The 27,478-nt window shown below is 32.5% G+C and overlaps 1 protein-coding gene across 2 annotated transcripts in view; it reads left to right on the top strand.

Annotated features, from left to right (window-relative positions):
* ADCY1 (adenylate cyclase 1) overlaps positions 1–27,478 on the top strand; it is a 349,651-nt gene that overhangs the window by 270,709 nt on the left and 51,464 nt on the right. For both annotated transcript variants that reach the window (XR_004232691.1, XM_003762551.3), the window contains exons 11-14: positions 2,858–2,942; positions 11,085–11,174; positions 17,602–17,858; positions 19,162–19,288. Coding sequence is in view for 1 of the 2 variants with exons in the window: in XM_003762551.3 (XP_003762599.2) it covers positions 2,858–2,942; positions 11,085–11,174; positions 17,602–17,858; positions 19,162–19,288 (559 nt within the window). In the remaining variant the exon portion in view is untranslated. The remainder of the gene's footprint in view (positions 1–2,857; positions 2,943–11,084; positions 11,175–17,601; positions 17,859–19,161; positions 19,289–27,478) is intronic.

The raw sequence follows: 27,478 nt of genomic DNA, 5'->3' as shown, positions 1-27,478 counted from the left end.
TCAAGTGAACCTTGTGACTCCAAAGCAATAAATCAACATTTGTGAAAGCAATTAAGCTGAAAGATTTCATTAATGCTTTTTTATTTCAAATTGGACCCACATGTGACTTTAAAACTTTAAATGTAAATATTTTTCATTAAAGTATTTTTAAATTCACTGCTACATGTTTACATGTTTCATAAAGTAAGAAATATAAAGAAAAACTTAAATAATATTGCATTTCCTGAAGGATCAAATACAAATTGCAGATTGACATTCAAAGCCCTTCCTAACCTAGCCTGCTCTTACCTTTCCAGTCTTCTTACATGCTACTCTTCAACCTATACTCTTCAATCAAGTGAACCTAGCCTCCTAGCCAATCCAGGAACTTCATCTCTGAACTCTGGTCATTTTCTCTACCTATTGTCTGTGCTTGAAATGTTTTCCCTCCTCCATCTGGTTAATGATGACCTTAGTTTCCACTTACAGAACTCTCTAATTTCCTTTAAATCTTAACTAAAATCGCATTTTTTTTACAGGAAGCCTTTTACAACTCCTCTTAATTCTATTGTCTCCCTTCTGTTAATTATTTTCTATTTATTCTGTATATAACTTGGTTTTATGTATTTGTATTCCCATTAAATTATAAGTTCCTAGAGGGTTGCCCCTATTTTTTCTTAGTATTTGGCACAGTTCCTGGTTTGTAGGAGATGCTTAAAAAATATTGATTGACTGATCATAAGTAATGATTAGAAGCTGCTTGGAAAGGAAATTTCCCTCCTAGCTGTATTCCTGATTGAGAGATGCTGGGTAGAGGCCTAAAATGAACATCCTTGTACTCTGCCAGCATTTTATCCACATAATGAAATATGAACCTTTGCCCTAGTGGTATGAGAATTTCTAAAGGGAAGGGTTGGTTTTTCTCAATTATTTGGAGCCTTAGGCAAGACACTTTTCCTTTGGGAAGCACAGTTTTCCCATCTCTAGAATAATAACTTTTACTATTTATCAGAAAAGACTGTTTAGAGGATTAAATGAAAAATTGCACATTAAGTATTCAATATAATATTAACAGCTCTTATCCATATAAAGACAGCCACATGACACTATGGATAGAGTGGAATAAGCCTGGAATAAGAAGCACCTGAACTTAAACTTGGCCTTAATACCGCCTAGTCAGTCAACCTTGTTCACTTCAGTTTCCTCATCTCCAAAATGAGCTGGAGAAGAAAATGGCACACCACTCCATTATCTCTATCAAGGAAACCCCAACTCAGGTCACAAAGAGTTGGACAGGACTGAAAAGTAATTAAACAACAACAAAAGCCTTTAAGTAGAGCTTTAAACTTTGCAAAATGCTTTACAAATAGTTCATTTTATCCTTAAAACAATTCTCAGAGATAGATTGCCCTCTTTATCCTCATTTTACAAATGAGGAAACTGAGGTACACCGAGTTTAAGTGAAATGCCCCAGGTATCACAGGTAGTATCTGAGACTTCGTCTGAAGTCCTAAATCTAGGTCCAAGGTTCTGTCCACCTTGCCACCTAGCTGCCTATATTTTTTTTAACATATTCAAGGTTATAAATTTACTAGTTACTATTACTATTATTGGAAGTCAGTGTAATATAATGATTAGGATTGCCTTTTGAGTAAAAAAAAAACTAGGTTTAAGTCCTGCTTATGAAGCACATTTTCTTTGTGATCTTTTGCAAGCCACTTAAACTTTGGGTACTCTGAGCAACACACTAAAATTGTAAGTTAAAAGAAACTTCTGATCAACTATTGTGGAAGGGAGGGAATCTCCAGAGAGCTCTCTACTCCAATAAAATCATAGGTCTAGCCTTATTATGATTATAATCTACCAAAATAGATCACAGACCCTCTACATCTTAGAAAATTATCTTCATAATTGCACATGCTTAACATATATTGGATTTCTTGCCAACCAAGGGAGGAACTGAAGGGAAAAGGAAGGAAAAATTTGGAATACCAGGTTTGCAAGGGTCAGTATTGAAAAATTATTCATGCATATGTTTTGAAAATAAAAAGATTTCATTTAAAAATGCCAAGAAAAAAGAAAAAAAAAGAAAATGATCTTTATAAATTACTGTGGCTGAAAAACTTTACCTTATGGTGACCAACCTTCTGGTGATTAGCTTATCCATATTTCTATTAGACTGAGACGTGGATACTTATCAATCAATCAGTGAATATTTCTCAGGCTCCATGCATTATGTAAAGCACCAGGCGTACAAGTTGAAAGAATGACATTCACATAATTTATCATTATGTTGACATAGATTTTGAGATCCCAAAGTCATCTTATCAATAAGCATTAAGTACCCATTATTTATCATATACTATTATAAGCATTGGGGATGAAAGAGATAAAAATGAAATAGTCTCTGCTCTTTAAGGTAGAAAAGGAGGTGACATACGAATTAAATATACATATATTTTTAATTTTGAAAATCTCTCTCTTTCTCTCTCTCACATACACACACACACACACACACACACACACACACACCACGTACATATTGAGGATAGAAGTACAGTGTCCACTCATGGTCCCAATCCCATCATTGATTAGCACAGAATTTTAGGCAACCTAATGTTCTTCCCTTAGGGGCTTACTATATGGATGCCAGACTTATTGCAAATGTCCACTACATCTGAGAATTACAGACCTCAAGAAATCTGCCTGCTTCAGCCTCAAAAGGGCTGGGACCAGCAGCCTATGCCATCATGCTTAACCTTGAGCTGGACATTAAAAGGAGTTAGGGAAAAGAACATGACAAGAACATGAATGGAAAGAACAAGTATAGAATTGCTCACATGACTGAATCAGTGCCCTAATTCATTTCTCTCCCTAGGAATATCATCGTCCTGGTTCTCCTGGTGTTCTGCATATGCTTCCTAGTGGCTTGTATTATGTATCTACACGTCACACGAGTTCAGGTATACACATATTCTTTGATATTATATTAATCATTTCAGTGATTTTGAATTGTTAGCTGAAAAGATTTAGTAGAACCTTCATAGATTATGCATGAAGTCAAATCCATGGGGGAAGTTGAAGCAGTTATCTACATATATCACATCAAGAACTCTCATCTCAAAAATGAATGGAAAGGTTAATGTATATCAAAAATATTCATAGCAGCAATGTTTGTGGTAACAAAGAACTGAGAACAAAGTAGATGTTTGTTGTTTGGGGAAATAGCTAACAAATTGTGATACATGAATGTAATGGAATATTACTGTTTCATAAAAAATGATGAATATGAAGAATTCAGAAAAACACATGGGAAGAGAAATGAACTGATATAGAGTAAAGTAAATGAAACCAGAAGAATAAAATATACAACACTGTAATTAAAAACAATGACAACAATAATGATCGAGTTTGTCCTCAAATAAGGGAAGAGGAAAGGTCCCTCCATCCTTTTTTTTGCCTAAGTGGAGGGCAATGGGTAGAGAATATTATATTTACTGTTACAGTGAAATGATGTGGTTTTTAATTTTGCTATGTTGCTTTTTATCTTTTTATTTTGGTTATAAGAAGTATTGGTGGGTAGGGAAGTGAAAGGGGGATATTTAGAAATGTGATTTTAAAAAAAGATATCAGTACAGTTAAACAAAAATAAACAGGATTAGACTACATGATTTCTAAAATCCCTTTTAGCTCTAAATCCTAAGATCATCTTTCCCTTAATGTCTATACTGGCCTAATTTACTAGGGTTTTATGTTCCACTTTTCCACTTTTTTGATTTTTGCAGTTGTGGGATTTTGAAATAGAGTTGAACATCTGAGCCCCATATATTTCTCAAATATCTTCCATGGCATAGTATAAAAGAAACATCTTTATCCCACATAGTTTGAATTTTGCTATTTGCTTTGTTGTGGATAACCATAAAATCAATCAAATGCATGTCAACAAAGTCTGGACTTGAAATGCTATATTATATACACATATATTCAAACATGCTTATAGTTCTGCCATGATTAAACAAGTTTTCCTTGGAGCTGAAACATGTGAAAAGAGCATCCCTTGATGATTCTATAGGAATTAGTCACTACTAGCTTAGCAGAGTTCTTTGACAAGTGAGAGGTAGCAATGCCCTTATCAAAAAAAAAAAAAAATATGGGAATCTTGAATGGGTCTTTTGATTTCATATTCTCATTGTGACATTAGAACTCTGTGGTATGTGGGCTTCACTCTTCAGAGAATTAAGTAGTCATTTTAACCACGTGGACTACATCTGCTTGTTCAGAGATATATGTGCTGAACAATTTCCCAAAAAATTTATCCAGATCCAAATCACAAAATCATACAATTTTTGAGATATATGGAGATAATCTTATTATAGTTTCATCATTTTTCAGGTAAGGAAAATAAGAATCAGGTTAAATAAATTTGCTCAGGATAGGTAGATAAGAGCAAAGGAGAACCTAGAACTGCTTGATTCTTGGCCTGATATTTTGTACAATTGTACACTGTCTCAGGTTCTTGTCACAAAGATTGAAATTTTACATGAATTCTTTTCAATGAACTCAAGTAGACTCATAGTGATGATCACCTCACTCTCTTCTAAAGTACAAATGCCATTTGTTTTATCATTTGTTGAAGAATTTTTTCAGGGATTAATGTTCAACTTTCTAGTCCACAGTCTATCCCCCTCCCCCACAACCTGCCCTCCTGCCCCAACCTCTTCCATTTTAAATTGATATTCAATTTAAATAAACATAGATTTATAGCTGAATGGGATGTCAGAAGTCCTTTTGAATCTTATTTTATAAACAAAGAAACAGAGTCCCAGAGAGACCTAGTGTGCATCTCTTTCCCAATTTTATCTGAATTTTCCTCAGTTTCACTCAGGCAGAACTGGAATTTGAACACAGTTCCTTTCCCTTTAAACCTAAAATGTTTTCCACTATTCCATATAATCTCTGGCTTCTCTCCAATAAATGAATAAATAAACAAATTAAAGGAGAAAAAAGCATTCATTAAGCCCTCATTATGTGCCAATCACTGTAGTAAGCACTGAGAATACAAATAGCAAAACAACAACTTCATTGATGGAATGCTAATTCAAAAAAAAATTACTAAAAATTTATTATGCATAAAGTACTAAACATTATTGGCAGTATCTCTGAGATCACACCTTCAAGTGCTTTTGGCATCCTGGGATATTTGTAACTTTATAAAATCTGCCTATATCAAATCTGCTTTTACATGAGTGGATCTGATTCTCTCACCTCCCAACTTGATTATCATGACCAAAATATTGTGCAAATATAACAGGAAGACACCTACTTCTTTTTCCCAATCAAAACAGGCCAATGAAAATCTGATAACATTTCAAATATTGTTTCCTTCTTTGCTAATATTAAATTAATCTCTTTTATCTTAATTTCACAAATAAATCATGAACCAAAAAAAGTATGTTCTCAAGTACATTTCACTGAAACTGGGATTGCCCTTAGAGTATGCAGAGTGAAAATATGATGGAGTTGATTCCCATTTCAAAGAATGATCTCTTTGTGCTCTGCAATATGCCCTCGGCTCTGCTATTCTACTTGTACAGCATTGCACAATAACCTTTTTTCTATAAAAGACAGGTGTTTTGTTCTAAGATTGAAAACTCTTTCCCCAATTACACTTTATCATGTTTGTCACACTGTTGACATCCTCTTCTTAAGGTTTCCAGCATGTTTTGATCGCCATTTGTTCTCAGTTTCCAGGTCTAGAATAGTGACATGCCATTATTTCAGAAACTTTTAAGAATAGTGGTGGTGTCATTTCTGCCTTTGTTGAGAATACGCTTAGAAGCATGTTCTCAGCAACCTATTGTGTTGATGTTTAGGTAATTGTGGCTCATATTCCTGGGGGATTTTCCTTTTCTACATTCTAAAGAAGGCTGCCCTTTTTCTCCACAGTAGCATATTCTGGTTCCTTTTAAAATAAAGAATATCTTAGTATTATATGTTATACAAACAGATCCAAATAAGCAATCAGTCATTAAAAAATAACAATAACAACCTTGTATTATATTTCCCAGGATAGTGGAAAGAATATAATCAAAACCTCTGAGTTCAGATTTCAGCTCTGCTACTTACAGTGAATTGGAATGATAAGTCACTTATTCTTCCTGGTTATTAAAAAAAAAAAAAAAACCTGAGCTAGACTGTCTCTAAGGATGTTTCCTCTTTTAAATCCTATGAAATTATGCCATTTCCTTTTCTACTCATTTTACATATGAAGAAATTGAGACAAATAGGGTTAAATGATTTGCCCAGGGTCACACAGTTATTAAGTGTCTGGGGTTACATTTGAAGTCAGATCTACCTGACTCCAAGCCTGGTGCTCAATCCACTACACTACCTAGTCGTTTAGTTGCTTCTTTCCCATCCTTAATTTTTATCTTATCATTACCCACAATATACTAGATTTATCAAAACATGCCACTTTCTACATTACTTTCATTTTTAAACTAGGTTGGTATTTCTCAAAAGGAATTTTATAGGGTGGCCAAGGGATTAAACATTATAAAACAAAATATGGAGATTTTATTCTTCAATTAATCTATACTTGGGCTTCAGTGATATACCTCCCCAAATACCTAGTTTTCCTCAAAGTATAAATAAGAACTTGATAGAACATCCAACAGGATTATGTCAGAAAGTCTGCTTTCATCTCTCCCAAGCTCTAGGCCAACATTTTTACCTGTCCATTTGTCTTCTCCATCTGAAGACAGCATTATACTATAAACCCAGCAGGTCCCAAAGTGAATTCGTCTTTTCCCCCAAAGCAAATATTTCTCATTAGCCTATTTCTATTAGGCTTACCAACTTTACTCCAGTCATCCATAATTTGAACATCACTAATTTTTTAACTCTTCTGTGTTCTTTGCTTCAATTCTATTCAGCCACCAAATCCTATAGATTCTCCTGCTCAATATTTCTTCATTATTAAATCCAGAATTTATTCCTCTTCCCATTTCTATTGTCATCTCCCTATTTCATATGGCTATCATCTTTCTCCCAAGCTGTCATAACAGCTTTCTTACTGATCTTCCTAGCCCTGATCTCTCCTCCTATCAGATATATATCATATATATATACATATATAGATAGATAGATATCACATTAATCTTCATAAAGCAGTTATGATATCATTTCATTGTCCAAAACTTGTAATAGCTCTCTGCTGTCTTTTGAACTATATCCAAATGACTCATTACATTTCACCAAACTAGAATATTTCAAGACCTGTCACAGAGTTTAGCACTTTGGGTCATGTACTATATAATAAGTTCTTTAAAATTTGAGTTATAGAGGCATCAAGCTTACTTCTAAGATTCTTTTTCTGTTGCAGTCAGCCACCTAGATCTTATACAACTCTTTACCAACAAAGATCTGTAGCCTGATAACCAGGCCATTGGACCCAGTCAACATACTTCAAAGTAAGCCTCCTAGAATGACAATAATGAGACAGCATAACAAAATTTGTGGGATGCAACCAAAGTGGTAATAAGGGGAAATTTTATATCTCTAGATGCTTACTTGTGTAAAATAGAGAAAAAGAAAATCAATGAATTGGGCTTGCAATTGAAAAAGCTAGAAAAAGAACAAATTAAAAACCTCCAATCAAATACCAAACTTGAAATTCTAAAAATAAAAGGAGAGATCAATAAAATTGAAAGTAAAACAACTATTGAATCAATAAATAAAACTGAGTTGGTTTTATCAAAAATCCAGCAAAATAGATGTCTTTAATTAATTTGATTAGAAAAAAGGAAAAAAGAAAATCAAATTGTTAGTCTCAAAAATGAATAGGGAGAACTATCCACCAATGGAGAGGAAACTAGAGCAATTATTAGGAGTTATTTTGCCCAACTTTATGCCAATAAATTTGATAACCTATGTGAAATGGAGGAATACGTACAAAAATATAGATTACCTAGATTAATAGGAGAGGAAATAAATTACTTAAACAGTCCCATTTTAGAAAAAGAAATAGAACAAGCTGTTAATCAACTCCCTAAGAAAAAATCCCTAGCACCAGATGGATTTACATGTGAATTCTACCAAACATTTAAAGAACAATTAACTCCAATACTATATAAATTATTTGAAAAAATAGAGAATGGAGGACTTCTACCAAATTCCTTTTATGACACAGATATGGTACTGATACCTAAACCAGGTAGGACAAAAACAGAGAAAGAAAATTATAGACCAATCTCCCTAATGGATATTGATGCAAAAATCTTAAATAAAATATTAGCAAAGAGATTACAGGAAAATCATCCCCAGGATAATACACCATGACCAAATAGGATTTATATCAAGAATGCAGGGCTGGTTCAATATTAGGAAAACTATTAGCATAATTGACTATGTCAATAACCAAATTAACAAAACCATATGATTATCTCAATAGATGCAGAAAAAGCATTTGATAAAAATCAAAATAAGCCTCATAAAGATACAAAAGTAAAATGGTCTCTGATGATTTTATCTATGCAGAACAAACCTAACAGGAAAACACAACAATTTTGTGTAATTTTATCCAAAAAGAAAACTTCAGAAATTCCTGAGAAATGAAGAGCATTCACTTAAAAAGAAAATATTAGCATTTGATTTGAAATATAAGAAACTAGATATTTATGTAAAACAAAAGGGACAGTTTGAAAACATTAACTAAAGTAATTTTAATGTTTTGAAAATTAATGTCACCTGTGTTTCTTAGTATGTGCCCCCACCATGGCTCTGCAAAAAACAAACAAACAAACAAACAAAAATTATCACCAAGAGAAAAAAAAAATCTGTTGAGCTTTAAAATGCAGGAGCAAAATTAGTCATCTAAATGTTCCTTTGGATTAATTTTCAAATAGACTCCTTTTAATTCCCAAAATATGACAATTTCTCCCTTTCCCAGATCTAAATTCTAGTTTCTATAGGCATGCATAAATAGCAAAAGGTTTGAGAAATGTTAGTTAAGAGTAGGCACACATATTATCCCAGTATTTGATCATTTATCTTACTTTAATTTCTTTCTCTCCAGTATTCAACCTTGGATTTTTTATGTAAAGCAAATGTTCTTAAAATCTTTGTTTATTTGTGTGTGTGTGTGTGTGTGTGTGTGTGAGAGAGAGAGAGAGAGAGAGAGAGAGAGAGAGAGAGAGAGAGAGAGACAGAGAGACAGAGACAGAGAGAGACAGAAACAGAGACAGCGAGAGAGAGAGAGAGAGAGAGAGAGAGAGAGAGAGAGAGAGGAGAGAGATATGGCAGTCTGGTAAAGCCTATGGACATCTTAAAACAATGTGTTATAATGCATAATATAAATTAGGATTATAGAAGAAATCAATTATATTGAAATGTAATTTTCTAAAGATGCTTTAAAAGGCAAGTCCACACAGCTCTGGTTAAGAATTCTAAAGCTTCTGTTGCTGATTGGGATCTGTTTTTCCTTATTCTAGATAAGGAATAAAAGCAATTTTTGATTATTACATCAAAAAAACAGCATTATAGTGGAAAAATGCATTTAGAGATGGAGAAATTGGGTTGAATCTCATCTCTAATAATGCCCATCATAACTAAGACATTGATGACTCACACCAGTTTTCTGAAACTGTTTCTTTATATGCAAAATGAGTAAGTTGGCTAAGGAAATCAAAGACAGAAATAAAGGATTAATATGATGAAAGGTGATTCACTGGAGAAGAAATGACAGACTATTCCAGTATCTTTGCCAAGAAAAATCCATGATCAGTACTTGCCTAGTGTACTGTGGTCTATCCAATTTAACAAAATATTCATAGCAACACTTTTTATGGAAACAAATAATTATATATAATGCTGCTACACATAGGGAAATGCTAAAACAAAACAAAACAAAACAAATTATGTTATATTTTCTTCTCATTTTAAAATTTTAGCTTTCAAACTTCAAAAATCATGCTTCTGCCTCTGTCAGTCTAGTGCTTCCCTCAGCAACTTAGAACATCCATCCATCTCTATGTTTTTACAATTTGTAATATTCTTCTGAAAAGCCCTTCTCTTTCTTCCATTGTAGAGTTCTTCCTGGGGCCTCCATTTTATGGAGGAAACCAAAGTGGCCCTCATTCCCCTCCTAGTTTTGTTTTTGCCTTCCATACCTTTACATTGGGTAAATTCATTTGCTTTCAACTGGGGTGGCAGAGACCTAATTGGAGTGCCAGCTCCTCTGTATATTTACATCTTTCCAGAGTCTTTTTCTCCCTCAGAGACATCTCCTCAAAGATAATCTAGTTCCATGTTTCCTTTTTCTGTGTACTGTAAGTCATAAACCTAATATCTCTCCTCTTTCAAGTTCTTGCCAACTCTACCCCTCACATAATTGGAAGTCATTGAGTAGTAAGTCTCACCAAAGAGAAGAGACCTATATAAATGGGTTTTGAGGCTTTGATTACAATATGATGGACTATTTGCCATAAGAAATGGTAGGGAATCATTAGAAGATGTACATGATCTAATGCAAAGGAAATTAAGGCAAAACCAAGAGACAATAGATATGTACAATGTAAATAAAAAGATCACCAAAAGGAAGTTGAGTTTTAAGTTTAAAAGACAATAAAATCCTGGAGAAGAATATTGCTCATAGAATAAAGGCAGGGAACTACTAATTCAGAATCTCGCAGACATCAAACAAGATTTGATTTTGTTTTTTATTACAAATATATTTGCTTAATTGTTTCTTGTCACAAGAAAGAGGGAATGGTGGTATAGGGAAGAATAATAAAGATAAAATGTAAAGGCAAGAGACTTCAATAAATATATTTTCCAAGTTCACATGAGTAGAAAATGGATAGCTTGTGATTTAAATCTCTATGCATGTTCTTTCCAAGATACCGCATTGTTGTTTTCAAAAATATGTGCTTGAAAATAGGGGATAAAAGAATATCATTCAGGAAGCTGGAAGTTAGCTTAATGGGGGAATAATTAGCTAGAAAGATGGGAAATGTTGGCTTCCTTCTATGTGCTTATTTATAGAATATTTTAAAATAAGGTTAAAATAATGTTTGTTGAGAGGAATAATTTTTTTGTTTATGTAGTGTTTTCCAGGGTGCCTGACAATTCAGATTCGTACTGTTTTATGTGTTTTCATTGTGATCTTACTTTACTCCGTGGCACAAGGATGTGTGGTGAGTATTTAACTTTGTAATGCAAAGGCAGAATTTCAGCAATATTGTTATAAATAGAATTGCACGTTTTCAGTAACTACTCAAGTCTAGTCTTTAGTCAGACCACTATAGAGTTTGATTTTTAAAGTTCTACATAGAGTTTTAATGAATATAAAGATTCATACTCCTATGGCTTTATTTTCTTGAAAATATTTTGATTTCTTAAGAAATAAAAACTTGTAATCTCTGCCTTTTGATTCCCTAAACAATACTGTACATTTTGATCTACCTAGTTCTAGGCAGGTAGATCTACTAGCTAGTAGTAGTATTACTACTACCTAGTAGGTCTAGTTCCATTTCTAGAATTTTTTAAGGAACATGCAGCTTTTAAAACACTGGGCTTGGGGTCAAGAAAACTTATTTTCATTAATTCAAATCTAGGCTCAGACATTTACTAGATGTGTGACCCTGGGCATGTTATTTAACTCTGTTTGCCTCAATTCCTCATCTGTAAATGAATTAGAGAAAAAAATTATAAACCACTTTAGTATCTTTGCCAAGAAAACCCCAAATGGAGTCATTAAAAACAAGAACTTCCCTGAAATGACTGAATAACAGCAACAAATCTTTCTTTAGTTTGCATGTACTAAACTCTAAATTCAGCAAAACAAAGAAAAGGAACAGTACTAACCAAAGTAACATACTTCTTCATAAAGAGTTGGCATAAAAAAATATGAAGATGACCAACTTTCAAGGAATTACAATAAAAATACACTCAAGATTAAAATATCCCCAATATGTGTCAATATCACATGATGGTTTATTGGGTAAATTCAGCATCTGAAGGATATCATTAGAAATATCAGTGAAAACAAGTCAACTAGGTGAGTTTTCTGTATGGAGTGAGTTCATACAGAAACCTGAGTTCAAATCTTGATTCAGATGTTTCCTAGTTGTGTGACTGGACAAGTTATAACTCTCAGTCTCAGTTTTTAATCTCTTAGACAGAGATGATAATAATAGCTTTATATATTATTTTATGTGTTGTAACAATCCTATAAGGTAGAGGATAGCAACTATTATTGTTATCATCATCATGTATGAGTGAGTAGAGAAATGGGTAGAAGGTTAATGGAAATTTAACTTTCTCTTCTCCATATTCAGGAGTGTGTGTGTGTGTGTGTGTGTGTTTGTGTGTGTGTACAAGTCTATGTATATGTTTTAAAACACAAATGCAGCTCTAACCCTAACTCTATTATAAGATATAGATGTATGCAAGGAAGAGAAAAAGAGAAAGAGAATAAGTATTTGTTAAGTGTTTACTGTATACCATAAATGTATCAACTCTTTGTGCATATTATCTCATTTGAACTAGGGGGTAAGTGCTATTATAATCCCTAATTCACAGGTGTGGAAACTAAAGCAAAAAAAAAAGTTAATGAATTGCCCAGAATCAAACAATTAGTAAGTTTCTAAAGCTGATTTTGAATCCATGTTCTTTCCAACTACCTGTGATGGAAGGAACCAAATCTTTGTATAGGTAGACCATGTAGTTGTGTATTTACTAGCTCTTAGGCATCACTTCTTTTTTTGAATTAATTAATTTATTTAATATTTTTCCCCAGCTACATTCAAAGCTAATTTTTAAATAATTGTTTTTAAAATTTTTGAATTCTAGATTTTCTCCCTTATCCCTACTCACTATTAAGAAACCACATTGAAATTATGCAAAACATTTATATAAAAGTCAAGAAAACAAAGATATCCCACCATAATGAAAATAAAAATCCTCAAGAAAAAAATGAGTTAAAAAGAGAGAAATAAAAAAATGCTTTAATCTATAGTCAGACACAATCAGTTCCTTCTCTGAGTGTGGAGAGGATTTTTCATTATAAGTCCTTCACAGTAGTTGTGGATGACTATACTGAGAATAACAAAGTCATTTACAACTGGTCATCCCAGAACATTGCTATTACTTTGTATATAGTATATTTCACTTTCTTCCTGGAAGACTTTCCAGATTTCTTTTTCCCTGTGAGCATCCTGCTCATCATTTCCCAAAGAACAATAATATTTCATCACAAGCAATTAGCACAGTTTATTGAGCCATTTTCCCAATTGATAAACATCCCTCAACTTCTGATTTTTTGGTCTTGAGAAGAGAGCTGCTATTAATATTTTTGTACATATAGGTCATTTTCCTGGTTTTTTTTCTGAATCTCTTTTGGTATTCATGCCTAATAGTGGTATTGTTAGGTCAAAGTATATGCATGAACTTGTAGCCCTTTGAGTACAGATCATATGTTTTGTTAATTTATCAATTGATCATGGCTCTTATTTTTTTATATAAATTTGATTCAGTTCCCTTTATGTTTGAGCAATGAGGTCTAATCAGAGAAATTTGCTTAATTCTTTTTTTTACAATTACTATTGCTAATTGTATTTCCCCCATCTATTCTCTCTCCTTTTAGCTTGTCCTACTCAAAAGTGTTCTGTTATTGAGCACTGCCTCCCTCAGTATACCCTCTTTTTTATCACCCTCCCCCTCTTCCTATATCTCATTCCGTCCTATTTTCCTGTAGGATAAGGTAGATTTCTATACCCTATTGAGTGTAGGCATCACTTCTCGGAACATAATTTTAATTCTTTCTAAACAATTCCAAGCAATCTGCATGTACCAGTTTTTAAAAAAAAAATTAGAAGCAGTATATGCACTGATTTTATGACTATGGATAAACCATTCAATGTCTAATTGTCTAATATCAATGTCAAATATAAAAAAAATGAGGAAACCTTGGTAACCTCTTCTATCTGTGTAATTAAAAATCTGTAGGCAAGGAACATTTTGCCTTGGAAGCATTTTCACATTCTTATCAAAATAACAATCCTCCTCCTTAGTGATATAAACTGCACAATCAGAAAGACTTGAGTTCTGTTAGCACAACTCCAGAACCGGCTATCTTTTGACTTTTCTCTATATTGGCCTTTTCTTTGTACTTCTGTCACTTCACAAAATGCCTGATATCTAGCAGGCTCCAAATAAATTTTAATTGACTAATAAAAAAAAAAGGAAAGAAAGCATCAGACACTTAGCTGTGTTGCATTGAGCAAATCACTTCACTTCTCTATTCTGTTACCACAGCTATAAATTTGATCTAATAATATAACTTTCACCAAAGGTTATTGTGAGGATCAAATAAGATTATGTTTGTAAAGCTCTTAGCACAATACCTAGCTATAAGGTGCTATATAAACCCTTGTTTTGTTAAAGGCCATGAATTTTGTTAGCAATATTATAGGTGGGATGACACTATTCATGTCAGCCCTAATACTATAAGCTATTTTGACTACTCTGGAGTCAACTGCAGACTCAGGAGATTTTATAGAGCTCCAAACTATGAAAATCATTAAAAATTACAAGATTAGGTAAAAATCATATAGTGTATTTTCAAATTCATTTTGTTCTTTCCATGTCTATTTTCTATGCCACAGATTCTGCAATTTTAAAATGCTTTGCTTATTTTTTTTTGTTGTCACCTGCCTCACAACAATCTTCAATTGCTTAAATCCTATCAAATATCTAGAGTAAATTTCTCTGTAAGTAAATAATAGAAATAAAAGTAAATTAAAATCTGATTTTCTTTCACTGACAGATATATGGAAATTATATTTTATGCTAAAGTTTTATAAAATATTAATCCCTACTTCAAAGTTATTTTTAATGACACAGTTTGAGTTATACTGTGGGTAAGAATCTTTCCCTAAGCATATGTAGATGTGCATATCAAATCCATAGGACTTATTATAATACAGAAAACCTGGGATGTCATATTTGATTCCCTATCACCAGTATTATTGCACTTCATTATTTATACATGTTTATTATTTATGCATATTCCTTTTTTCTTGTTCTAAAATTGGATTAACTTGACAACAAAGAATTATGAAAGTGGAAAATATATCAGTTATATTTTTTAAAATACATTTTTACTTGCTCAAAGGGTATCAGTGGAGTAGACACAAAAACTATCAAGAAGTCTAAAACAAGTGAATTAAGTAAAAAAAAATCTACAATGAATAACTGATACAGAAATAATAGCTTAAGATCTCCATAGTTCTTTCCTTACAATAACTGTGTAAGATAAATAGGTAAATGATGTTAGCAGTCTTATTTTAGATATAAGAAATAGTTTCAGAATGGTTGTGACTTTTGGTAGAGTCACACAGCAAGTGTCTAAGCCAGTATTCAGACTCACATTTTTAGTGAAGCCAATTCCACAGTTATTTCCAATATCACCATATTATGAAAATATTTTTTGCTTTATTAAGGCAAAAGAACCAGTTAATTACCATTTAAATTTGTCAATGCATTATTTTTGTATTAGCAGGATTATGGATGGTACAATAATGAGAGTGAAGTTACTGGGATTCACCCAGTTCACAAGGCTCTAGCCTTGAGTTGGGAAAATCACTTATTCCCCATGGAGGTCTCCCATCCTTTATCTCAAGGTCTTTTGCTCACTATACTGTCAAAGTGTTGTCTTTCAAGTTTATGCCCTCTTTTCTGGGAAGTACCATCCCTGAACAACTATACCCATATCTTCCAAGAGGTTGGCCATATTTCAGGGACTAGGGCCAGAATATTCAGTAGATTGTCAATCTTTCTAGGGTATAACATCATTTGATTAGGGAAAAAAATCTTCCATGCCCATTTTCAAACTGAATTTGTCCCAGGTCCCAGAATTCCTACCTAAGGCCAGTCATAGAGAACATAATTTTATATATAATATGCCCATCTAAAAAGAAGTGAGGACAAAAAAAGAAAGACAATTCTATTATAAAAAAGGGATTTTTATCTGCTAAATATCCAATTTTAAGATTTCTTTAGTTTCTGGAATCTTCTATGCAAATGAAAAAAGTACTCACCATTTTTTGGTTTTACTGAGGTAATTGAGGTTAAGTGACTTGCCCAGGGTCACCCAGCTAGATTAAATGTCTGAGATCAGATTTGAACTCAAGTTCTCCTTACTTCAGGACTGATGCTCTACCACTGAGCCACCACCTAACTGCCCCCTCATCATTTCTTTTTAAAATTATTTAATCAATTTCCATTCTGGCTAATATTGAGTCAATTTTTATTGAGCTATTTTCTATGAAAGGGACTATCCAAGTTGTTGTTTTGTTACAGTGGATATACAAATTTGAAAAACATACAGTCTTTCTTTTTTTCCTCAATAGTATTTTATTTTCACAAATACATACAAAGTTTTTAGTATTAATTTTTGTAAGATTTTGTATTCCAATTTTTTCTCCCTTTCTCCCTTAACTCTTCCCTTCTCAAGACAGTAAGCGATCTTATAGATTATATACATACAATCCTTTTAAACATATTTCCACATTTGTCTTGTGGTGAATACAAAAATCAGACCAAAAGAAAGAAAAATGTAAGAAAAAATATATCCTACCTCATGATTTAGCATAGCAAAGAGTCTTATCTTTAATTCTTTTTTTCATTTTCTCAATAATCCCTTATAAAGAAACAAAAAAACAAAGGATTTTTGTAGTAAATTTTCTCAAAGATGACCTTTGGGGATTGTACAGTAAACAAGGTAAAACAAAAGCATATATGTGTGTGTGTGTATGTATGTATGTATGTATATTAATCTTGAAATGAAATAATTAGATCCAGATGATTTGAAGATGTTTTTGAAATATTATTTCAATGAAAATTTAAGATATCTTCACTCCATTCACAAAACAAGCATAGACAGTTATTTAGAATCAGTAGATTCTGCCCTATTTAGCCTCTGGAAGAAAGATGGGCAGTGAGAACTGGTTGTCACCATGGCTTTCATGTAAAAAGGACAAGAAATTAGCAAAGAGAATGATATTCTACTAGTATGTCTGAGAAGGAGGATAGATTTCACTGAGTGGAACAGAGACTGGCAACATGATGTAGTGTGTATTTTTATATGTATGTGGGGGTATGTGTTGGGGGGGGGGGTTAAGCAAGAAGTATATTCTAAGAAACATTTGCTAACTATGAAACACTGAGAAAATCAGTCTGAGCTGCATTTGCCTAATCTGTAAATAAGAATAATGATGTTTGCCCTATGTGCCTCACCTAGTTGTTGAAAGAAAAGTCTTTTGTTAATCTTGAAGCACCGGATAAATATGAGTTCCTTTTGTTTTCCTATTTCATCTGTAAAATATGGATAATATACAAGTTTGTCATTTCAAAGGATCAAATAAGACAATATGTGCAAATGTGAATTTTTACACATGAAATGTGAATTTTGTAAATAATCAAAGCTAGATGCGTATTCTAAACTAAAATAATTTCAACAGATAAATGCTGGGACTGTATTTGATAGTGTGTGTATGTTCAAAATGGATTATTACTTTACAAGGTTTTCTTTTCTACACTCCTTTCTTCCTACTCTCCTAGGTGGGCTGCATGTCTTGGTCATGGAACACTAATTCCAGCAGCTCCTTAGTGATTATTTCTTCTGGAGGAATGAATAAAACAAGAAATGTCCTGCCCTGTGACACAGCTCATCATGCATTTCTTTCCTGCATTGTGGGGACTTTGACACTGGCAATATTTCTCCGTGTCTCTTCATTGCCAAAAATGATCCTTCTCTTTTTGGTTACAGTTTTATATATACTTGTTTTGGAGCTCAGTGGGTACAGAAAAGCAGTGGGGTAAGTAAATTTCTAAAGGTTTATCTTTGGAGGAGGTTATCTGTCTTTTTTTTTCAATAATTCCGATGTAGTTCCATCTCTTGGCAATAGTTTTTTAAATTAAAAAAAAAATTTTCAGCTCTGAATTCTCTCTCCCACCTCACTTCTTCCTCCTAAGAAAGCAAGAAAAACACAAAGCCAATTACATACATGTAGAGTCAAGAAAAACAAATTTCCATATTATTCAGATACCTCCTTTCCCCCCAAAATTAAGATCTCTATATGCACTGAGTCCATCAACTTTCCATCTGAAGTTGGTTTATATTTTGAATCCTCTGGAATTGATGTTGATCATTAAATTGATCAGAGTTTCTAAGTCTTTTAGTTAAAATTTTTGATCAGTGTAATGCCAAGAATTCCAAAAGATGAACAATGAATCAGGTTTTCTGTCTCTCTCAGAGAAGTGATAGACTTAGGGGGAAAATTATTAATTTATTTTTTATATATAACCAATGCTTGAATTTATTTTGTTTGACTATGCATATTTGTTACAAGTTGTTTTTTTTTTTTGCTTTGTATTTTTCTTGTTCCCTTTCCTCCTCAACAGTGAAAGAAGAGGATAAGAATATATATGTTTATTTATTTAGCAAAAATAATTTAAATTGCTAATGATTTTATTGATAAACTAATATTATATTTAAAGAAGTATGTTTCAGGAAAAATGTTGAAATAATTTGAATGCGTTTAAAGTGAATTGGAACATATTTATAAGGAAAAAATGTACTTTGAAGGGTTGAGGTTTCTTTATTAAAATTCATATGTTTAATGTCTTTAATATTCTTGGTTAATTATAAGTATCATTTTCAAAAACAGACCAATATTTTTAAAAGAACAAAAACAATTTTCAAGATGCATTTAATCTGTTTGGCCACCTTGTCCATTGTCAGTAATATATTCTAAATTCTATAAGAACAAATTAGTGCTCTTAAGCATTTAACCATAGTGCCTGGCTCATGGTCAACAATATATTTTGATTGATTGATTAAAGTTTTGAATGATAAAAAAAAATTAACCAGGATATGTTCTTTTAAATACAAAATCTCAATGTGGATAAAACTGAAACAGTGGAACATTGAATAATAGTAAAGAAAAAAATAAAACAGAATCCTTGAATTAAGGAGAATAGTCTATCTAAAATCTATAGCAATAGTTATCTTTTGAGTAATTGCAGTTATGATATTATTCAAAGTAATTTCTTTTATATGAAGCTGAAGTGTTGTCCTCAGGAACCGATTACTGATTTGAGTTTGTCTTTTCTCCTAAGGGGTGGCACCTTTTACCTCCGTGGATACGAACCCATATTGGCAATTTTGTTGTTTTCCTGTGCTCTGGCCCTTCATGCCAGACAAGTGGACTTGAAGTTACGTCTGGACTACCTCTGGGCTGTTCAGGCAAGAAGCCTCTTTTCCCTTCCCTAAAATTGTTTGTATATGACAAACCATTTGCTAAAAAAAAAAAAAAAAAAAAAAAAAAAAAAAAAAAAAAAAAAAAAACTTCATCATGAAGGGCAATAATTGTCTTTAAACAAAGAAAAACCATCACCAAGGAAAAATAAGAAAAATAGATATAAAGAAAGACAATTATGGTCCAAAAATTCAAGAAACTGACATTTTAATGGAGAAGATGACATGTAATTAACTAAATACATATAAGCTGCATACAGAATAGATAATAAGTAATATGATAGGGACATCGCTAAAAAAAAAAAAAAAATCTTCTGGCAAAAGGTAGATTTTGAGCTGAGTCCTGAGGAAAGATAGAAAACTAAGGAAAACTAGGAAAAGTAAGAAAATTAAGGGAATAGAGTATTCCAAATATGATAAATAACCAATGCAAAGACACTCAAATGGGAATTGTAATGTCATGTTTAAGGAACAGCAAGGAAGTTGATTGTAGAGGATGTGGAAGGGAGTAAGGTACAGAAAAAGTTCAAATGTAGGAAGGAATTGGGTTGAAAAGGGCTTTAAAACCTCAAATGAAAGCTTTATAATTGATTCTGGAGGTAACGAGGAAACACTGGAGCTCACTGAGGAAGATGATTTGGTCAAACTTAGATTTTAGTAAAATCATTTTGGCAACTGTGGAGAATGGATTGGAATACAGAGAGGCTTGAGGAAGAAGGACAAGTAAAAGGTATTATTACTCTAGCAAGGCAAGAGATGATAAGAACTTGAACTCAAGTGATTGTTTTTTATGCAGAGAAAGGAATATATATATTTATATGATGTTGTGATATAATTTGCATGAATTAGATATATAATATAAGAGTGAGGATTCAAAGATGACGCTGAGACATTGGGTTACTGAGAAGATGAGCTATTATGATTGAGTTGAACATAATAGAATGAAGACATATATATATATATATATAGAGAGAGAGAGAGAGAGAGAGAGAGAAATTCACAGACATAGACATATATATACAATATACATAAAATACATATATAGATATATGTACACATATGATATACACACATGTATACATATACATACACAAATATATGTATATTTGCATAGTTATCTGAGAAGAAATGCAATTATTTTCTAATAACATGAGCAAAAACATGAGTTTATAAACTTTTTTATGAATAGATTGCATTTATACTATGGACAACATTAAAATGCATACATGAGTAGGCTATCAGAATGTCCTAACCTATTGCTAAATTCCCAGTCCAAATATTTGTCTGACTAATGATTTCCTGAAATTTTTTGAGAGGTTAAAGAATGTATAAATAGATGTTTATATAATTGCATTCTCAACCTTTAACCAAAAGCCAAGGGATTTTTCCCCAGCATCATTATTCTTTAAAGTCCCTAATTATGTACATGGATAACTTTGATATTCGGTGGCCCTTAGTGGTGAATTCTTATCAATGCAATGCAAAAGTACATAAAATGCATTAACACGTTCTTGAAGTTTCCACCATTAAAATTCAGTGACTTTGACAGGTCCCTGATTTCATGCAAAAACAATTGTTTTGTTCAGTAGTGTCCTATTCTTTCTGACTCCATGTGAGATTTTCTTGGCAGAGAATTGAGGAGGTTTGTCATTTCCTTCTCTAGCTCATTTTATAGAAGAGGAAACTTTTATAGATGAAGAAACTGAGTCAAATAGAGTAAAGTGACTTGCCCAGGGACATACAGATAATAAGCATCTGAGACTAGGTTTGAATTCAAGGAGATGAGTCAGTCTGACTCCAAATTTGGCCCTTGAGCCATTATACTACCTAACCACCACCTAACCACCTAAGATCAGGTAGTCTTACAAAACTATAAAAATGTAGAAACATATATATCACATACTTCAGCCCAGAGAGAACCTGTTGACAATGTCTGGTTTGGCTCCCCATTTCCCTTTAGTGCTCTCACCTTTCCTGAGAAGTCAGAGAGGGGATGATCACCTGTGTTCTACTTGAAGCAAGGGATACTTACATTAAGGAGGCATTTATATATTAATAGCAGGGTACTTATAGTTAGCACTTGCACAATGTGCTGTGGTGATGTAATGGTTCTCTAGTTGGCACATGTTTAGTGTGCTGTAATGATGTAATCATACTAAAGTATTTAAGGGCTGAGAGGACTTGAAATAAAGGACTCCATCTTTAACCATCCTCATGGATCCCCTGCTTTCTTCACTCCTTCACTAAGACCAAGGCTGGTCCTGAGATCCTCCAGAGAGCTAGTCCAGATGGTACATTTTGGCACCCCAATTTAGGGTCTCTAAAAGGACACTACATTTTGGTGCCCAACATGGGGCATTAGAAAGCAGGACACTACAAGTGCTAATATTAATCATTTATTAACCACAAAGTTTGCCTTATAAATACTATTAATAATTAGTAATAATATTAATATTAGTGTGGTCCTGATGATGCACTATCTGTTGATAAAGGATTAGATTAAATAAAACAGATGGAAGAGGGTGGTCAGGTGATGAATATTTTTGGTTACTTGTAGAATTCCTTGAGTCATAAACACTAGAAAGATTTATGGCCTGAAACCTCTTTCTCCTCCGCCTCCCACCAAAAAAACAAAAAGAAACCCAAAAAAAAATCCACTTATCAGTTAGTGATCTGCCTCTTAGTCTCTTATTGACAGGACTAGTGCAAACTTCAGTAGAATCTGCAAGAGCATGTCCATATCTTATAGATCCTAGATCCACTTCTGTATATTAGGGGAAGATTTATTAGAAGAATATTGAACAATGAATATTGAAATTATGTGCAACTGATCATATATTTTCTTGAGACAATGTTTTAGAGTACTTTTTAAAATTTTAAATTAAATTTTCAAAATTTTTAAAATTAATTAGTGTCATTAGTCACAGGATTTGATTATAATACTATTTTTTTTCTTTGTCACCTGTCCAGTTCTTTAAAGGATTCACATTGTCCCAAGTTATTTTTCTTCTACTTGTATGAGTTTTAATATTAAAGTTGTATATCCACTTAGAAAGTATTAGGATATGTGAAATAAGTGTTCATCTAAGCATAATTTCTACCAGACCTGTCAAAGTTTTTTCAGCAGTTTCTTTTCATGGATATGGAGTCTCCTTATCCTTACTCCCCACTTCTCAGGTTATTTCTGTTTTCCACTTTATAAAACAGCAATTTGTTGAGTTTTATGTCTGTTTCTCTCTTTCTTAGTCTGTACCAATGATCTATTTCCCTACTTTTTAAACCAGAAAGGTTGTAACTCAAATGGGCTGCTTTATAATATAGATTTAGGTTTGGAAGTGCTATTCTCTTTTTGTCCTTGCTTCTTTTCATCCTTTCTCTTAAAGTTCTTGACTTTTTGTTATCTCAAAAGAATTTTGGTATTATTTTATCAAGTTTTATATAGTACTTTTTGTTGTTGTTCCCTTATTTTTCAATCATTTGGGGTTTTCTTGGCAAAGATACTAAAATGGTTTGCTATTTCTTCAGGTCATTTTACATAGGAGGGTCAAGTGTCTTGCTTGGAGGACAAATTTGAATTGAGGCCTTCCTGATTCAACCTGATTTTCTGTCCACTATACCAGGGCTTCTTAAACTTTTTTCCATCACAACCCCATTTTAATGACCCCAAGTTTGTAGGTTTATAAAATAGGTAAACAAATCAAACATTTACCAATAGTAAGTCATAATTTCCCAACCTCCTCCTCAATTATGACCCCACAAAGGATCATAAACCACAGAGTGAGAAAGTAACCCCTTGGTAATTTGAATTTCATAGCCTTAAAATTATAAATTGATTTTGGTAGCAATGTCATTTTATTATATATATTTATATATATAATATATAATATTATATATTATATTTTATTATATGGCCATGGTTTAGCTATGAGCACTGAATATTACTCCAGCTATTTAAATTTTTCTTTATTTCTTTAAGGAATACTTTCCAGCTGAATATATACAAGTTGGTTTTTTATGTGTATTTTGTTAGATCAATCCTCAAAAACATTATGCAAAACATTGTATGCAAATATGTATTTGGAATGAGATTTTACTTTTGATGCTTGATGTTTCTTATGTTTTGTTATTATTATATAGAAATGCTGCTGATTTTTTAGGATTTATTTTGTAGGTTGCAACTTGTTGAAACTAATTGTCTCAATCAATGTCTGCTGATTTCCCGGTATTTTCCAAGTAAATTATCATATCAACAGCAAATAGGGATAGTTTTAGCTCCTCTTAACTCTCTTTAGCTTTTTAATTTCTTCTCATCTTATTGTTATTGCTAGCATTTTGAGAAGTATGTCAAATAATAATGGAAAGAGTAGGCATGTTTACTTTATTCCTTTTATTGGAAAATATTTTAGTGTATCCCCATTGTACAATCTTTGCTCTTAGTCTTAAATAGATGCTTTCTAAGATATTAAAAAAAGATCCCTCTCTGCCTATACTTTATGACTTTTTAGCACAAAGATGTATTTTGTCAAAGGCTTTTTCTGTATCTATTGAGATGATAATCTACTTTTGAATGTGTGGGCTTTTTATGTGATTAATTATATTGATTGTTTTTCTAATTATGAACTACTCTGACATTCCTGGAATAAATAAATCCCACTAGGTTATTATGAATTATTTCTTGAATACATGTAGTCTGAATGACAGAATTTTATTTAAAATTTTAGAATCAATGCTCTTTAATGATATTAGTCTATCTCATTATTTCTCTCTTTATCTTTCCCCAGTTTAGATATTAGGACTTGATTGTCTCAAAAAGAAACTGATTTTGTTTTCTCCCTCTCTCCATCTCTCTCTCTCTCTCTCTCTCTCTCTCTCTTTCTCTCTCTCTTTCTCTCTTTATATATATATTTTTTTTTCTTTTTTATAATTATTGTTTCAGTGATTTTTCTTTGACCTATTTGTTATTTAGAATTCCATTGTTAAGTTTCCATTTTTTGGAATCTTTTGTTTGTGGTCCCCAAAATTGTTATGATTTTTACTGCATTGTGATCTGTAAATTATATATTAATGTATTCTTCCTTTTTACATTTATTTACAATATATCTGTGCCATGGTGCATTATCAATTTTTATAAAAATTTTCTGGTCTGGTAAGAAATATTCTTATAATATATTCTTTTGCTGTTCTGTTCAGAAGATGACAAGCCTTTTAACTCTAGTTTCTCTAGGAAATTGTTCAGTTTCTTATTTCCCTTTTGTTTATCTTTCTGAATGACTTATTCAGAATGGAGAAAGATATTGAAGTGTCCTGTCATGTACAGTTTTACTATCTTTTTGTTCTTGTAGCTCAGATAATATTTTCTTTATGATTTTGGGTGCTAGGCACATGGAGCATATGAGCTTATTATTGATAGAGCTTTGTATATGTCAGATCTTAAACTTTTTCCACTTGCAACTCCTTTGGGGTAGAGAAATTTTTACATGATCCTGGGAACATAAGTTTTTAAAATGGATACACAAATCAAACACTTACTGATAACAAAGAGATCCTGTATTCAGGTAAATTCTATATGGGATTGCAATCCACACTTTAAGAAGTTTTGATACATATCATCTCATCTCAATTAAGCTTCCCAAGAACCCTTTTGATAGCGTTCTTAAGAGTTAACAAGTGTCAGTGATAAGATTCAGAAACAGAATTTGCTGGCTTCAATGCCAGCATATCCATCCACTTTACCATATTGTCATTTTTGCATGCAAAATGTCACATTTAGTGTTAGAAGTAGATGGCTAGGCAATGAATATTTCTTAAAATTTCAAGCTAATAGTAAGTTCTCTCAACTGAATTTTTGAAAAAAAAATAGCATCATTAGCATCCTGATTGATAAATTCCATGATATCACATTTCTAAACTATCCTGGCCAATGTAGTGACCTGCCATGGAAGTAGGGCTAGATAGCCCAGAGTACAGTTGGCATATTTTCTCAGGACTATGCAATGAAATGATATGCAGTTTGAAAACTTTTCTAGGGTAAAGTGGAATGACGCAGTCATCTGTGGGCCTTGGAATCTCTCTCTACTAATATGGCATCATGGATCCTACGGGGTTTATTTTGTAAAGGTCATCCAAATGGGGATAGAAAATAGAGCAGATCAAAATCAATATGTTTGCATGTTTGTTGTTTTGAAAAAAATCTTTTTGTAAGATAGGGAAAGAATCACCAAATAATATATAAATAAGCTTTTGATTTAGAATCTCTTAAAGCTCAAAGGGATCAATGCAGAAAAAAAAAAGTTTAAGCTCTTATTCTAGGTTATTTGATATATCATAGGAACATGATCTGATCAGAAAAATTATTTCTTCAGCAATCATTTATACAAAATTTACTATGAGAACAATATGAATTGAAATGTGTAGAAATGCAAAATTTATTTAAAGCTTGATCCCTGTGCTCATTGACTTTACTTTAGGAAAGAAATAACCTACAAATATGCATAACTATTATGTTCAGGGAAGTGATGATTATTTTGGCAATGTAATGAAGGATTTATTGGATAGAAGGAACAAAGGAGTAAGGAAGACATAAGAAAATTGCTGTAATAATTCAGACAAATAGTAATGAGTAACCCACATCACAGTCACTTACCTTCTCCATTTTAAAGATGAAAAATTTAAATTATCACCAGATTCAGTTAGTCAACAAATATTTCTTAAATGTTTACTATGTGCCATGTACTAAACTAATGTTGGGTATACAAAGATAAATGTGAAAAAGAACTTCCCTTCAAGAAATTATATTCTGGTGGGGTAAAGGGAAAGAAGGATAAGATATGTATACATAAAAGTATATATATATATATATATATATATATATATTATATAAGATGAATAGGAGGTGGTCATGGGAAGGCAATCATTTGGGAGCAGCAGAAAAAAAACTATATAGTAGATTGTACTTCAGATGAAGTTTAATGGAAACTAGACATTTCAAAAGTCTGAGTTGAAGAAGTGCATTGTAGGCACTGGGATAGAAGAGAAGGAATATCATTTGTAAGGAACAAAAATAGGACAGTATGGCCAGAAAGAATACATGAAGAAGGATAATGAGTAACAAGTCTGAACAAGAGCTAGATTTTGAAGGCCTTTAAGTACTTAATAAATAAGTTTATATTTGATCTTCAAGTTACCAGAAATTCTGTTTTTGTTTTTTGGAGGGGCTGGTGATGGTGTATTTAAACTGATGCTTTAAGAAGAGTTATTTTAGTGGTTATGTGAATTCAATAATTGAGACTTGAGACCAGTAGACTGAATATGAAACTGTTAAAATAATCTAAATGAGAAATAATGAGGCTCTGAACTAGGGTGATAGTTCTGTGAATGTAGAGGAAAAGCTATATATGTCAGAGAGTTGAAGATGTAGAATGGCCCATTCTAGCAATGAATTGGATATTTAGGGTGAAAGAGACCAAGGACATAAGGATAACACCCAAGTAGTAAGTCTGGGTGACTGGGAAGATGGCCCTAGAAGAAAATAGATAAGAAAAGATCTCAGAGTTACAAGGGACATGAGAGGATCTCAGAGTAAGAAGGGGCATAGGAATCTATTTATCTAGCCTCTAAAGGACCTTGTAAAGCTATATGGCACTACAGTGGATAGAGCTGTGGTCCTGGAAGCAAGAATATATATATATTATATAAGATGAATAGGAGGTGGTCATGGGAAGTTCAAATCTTACTTCAGACACTTGCTAGTTGTGTTACCCTGAGTAAATCATTTAATTCTGATTGTCTCTGTTTCCTCATCTATAAAATGAGCTGAAGAAGAAAATGGCAAACCACTCTGGCAAACAAACCCAAATGGGGTCATGAAGAGTTGGACACACTTGCAATGATGGAATGACAACAAGAGAGACCCATAGGGATTAAAGAGTCCAACGCCCTTGTTTTATTCCTGAAGAAAAAGGCCCAAAGGGGTTATGTTACTTTATCAGAGTTACACAGAAAGTAAATATTTCTGGAAGATTTTGAGCTAAAGTCTTCCTAACTTTGTGTCCAAGATTGTGTCAATCTAATGCCATAACTTCCCAAATCAACTACCAGCATAAGATTACCTTCAATGACATATGAGACAAGTAGTCAGATGACTCAGTCATGATCTCAGTCATCCCTTCTAATTCTAAC

The sequence above is a fragment of the Sarcophilus harrisii genome, chromosome 1 (genome assembly GCF_902635505.1).
Source record: "Sarcophilus harrisii chromosome 1, mSarHar1.11, whole genome shotgun sequence".
Classification (NCBI taxonomy): Eukaryota; Metazoa; Chordata; class Mammalia; order Dasyuromorphia; family Dasyuridae; genus Sarcophilus; species Sarcophilus harrisii.
Note: the sequence above shows the minus strand (reverse complement) of the source record. Positions and strands in the feature narration are given on the sequence as shown.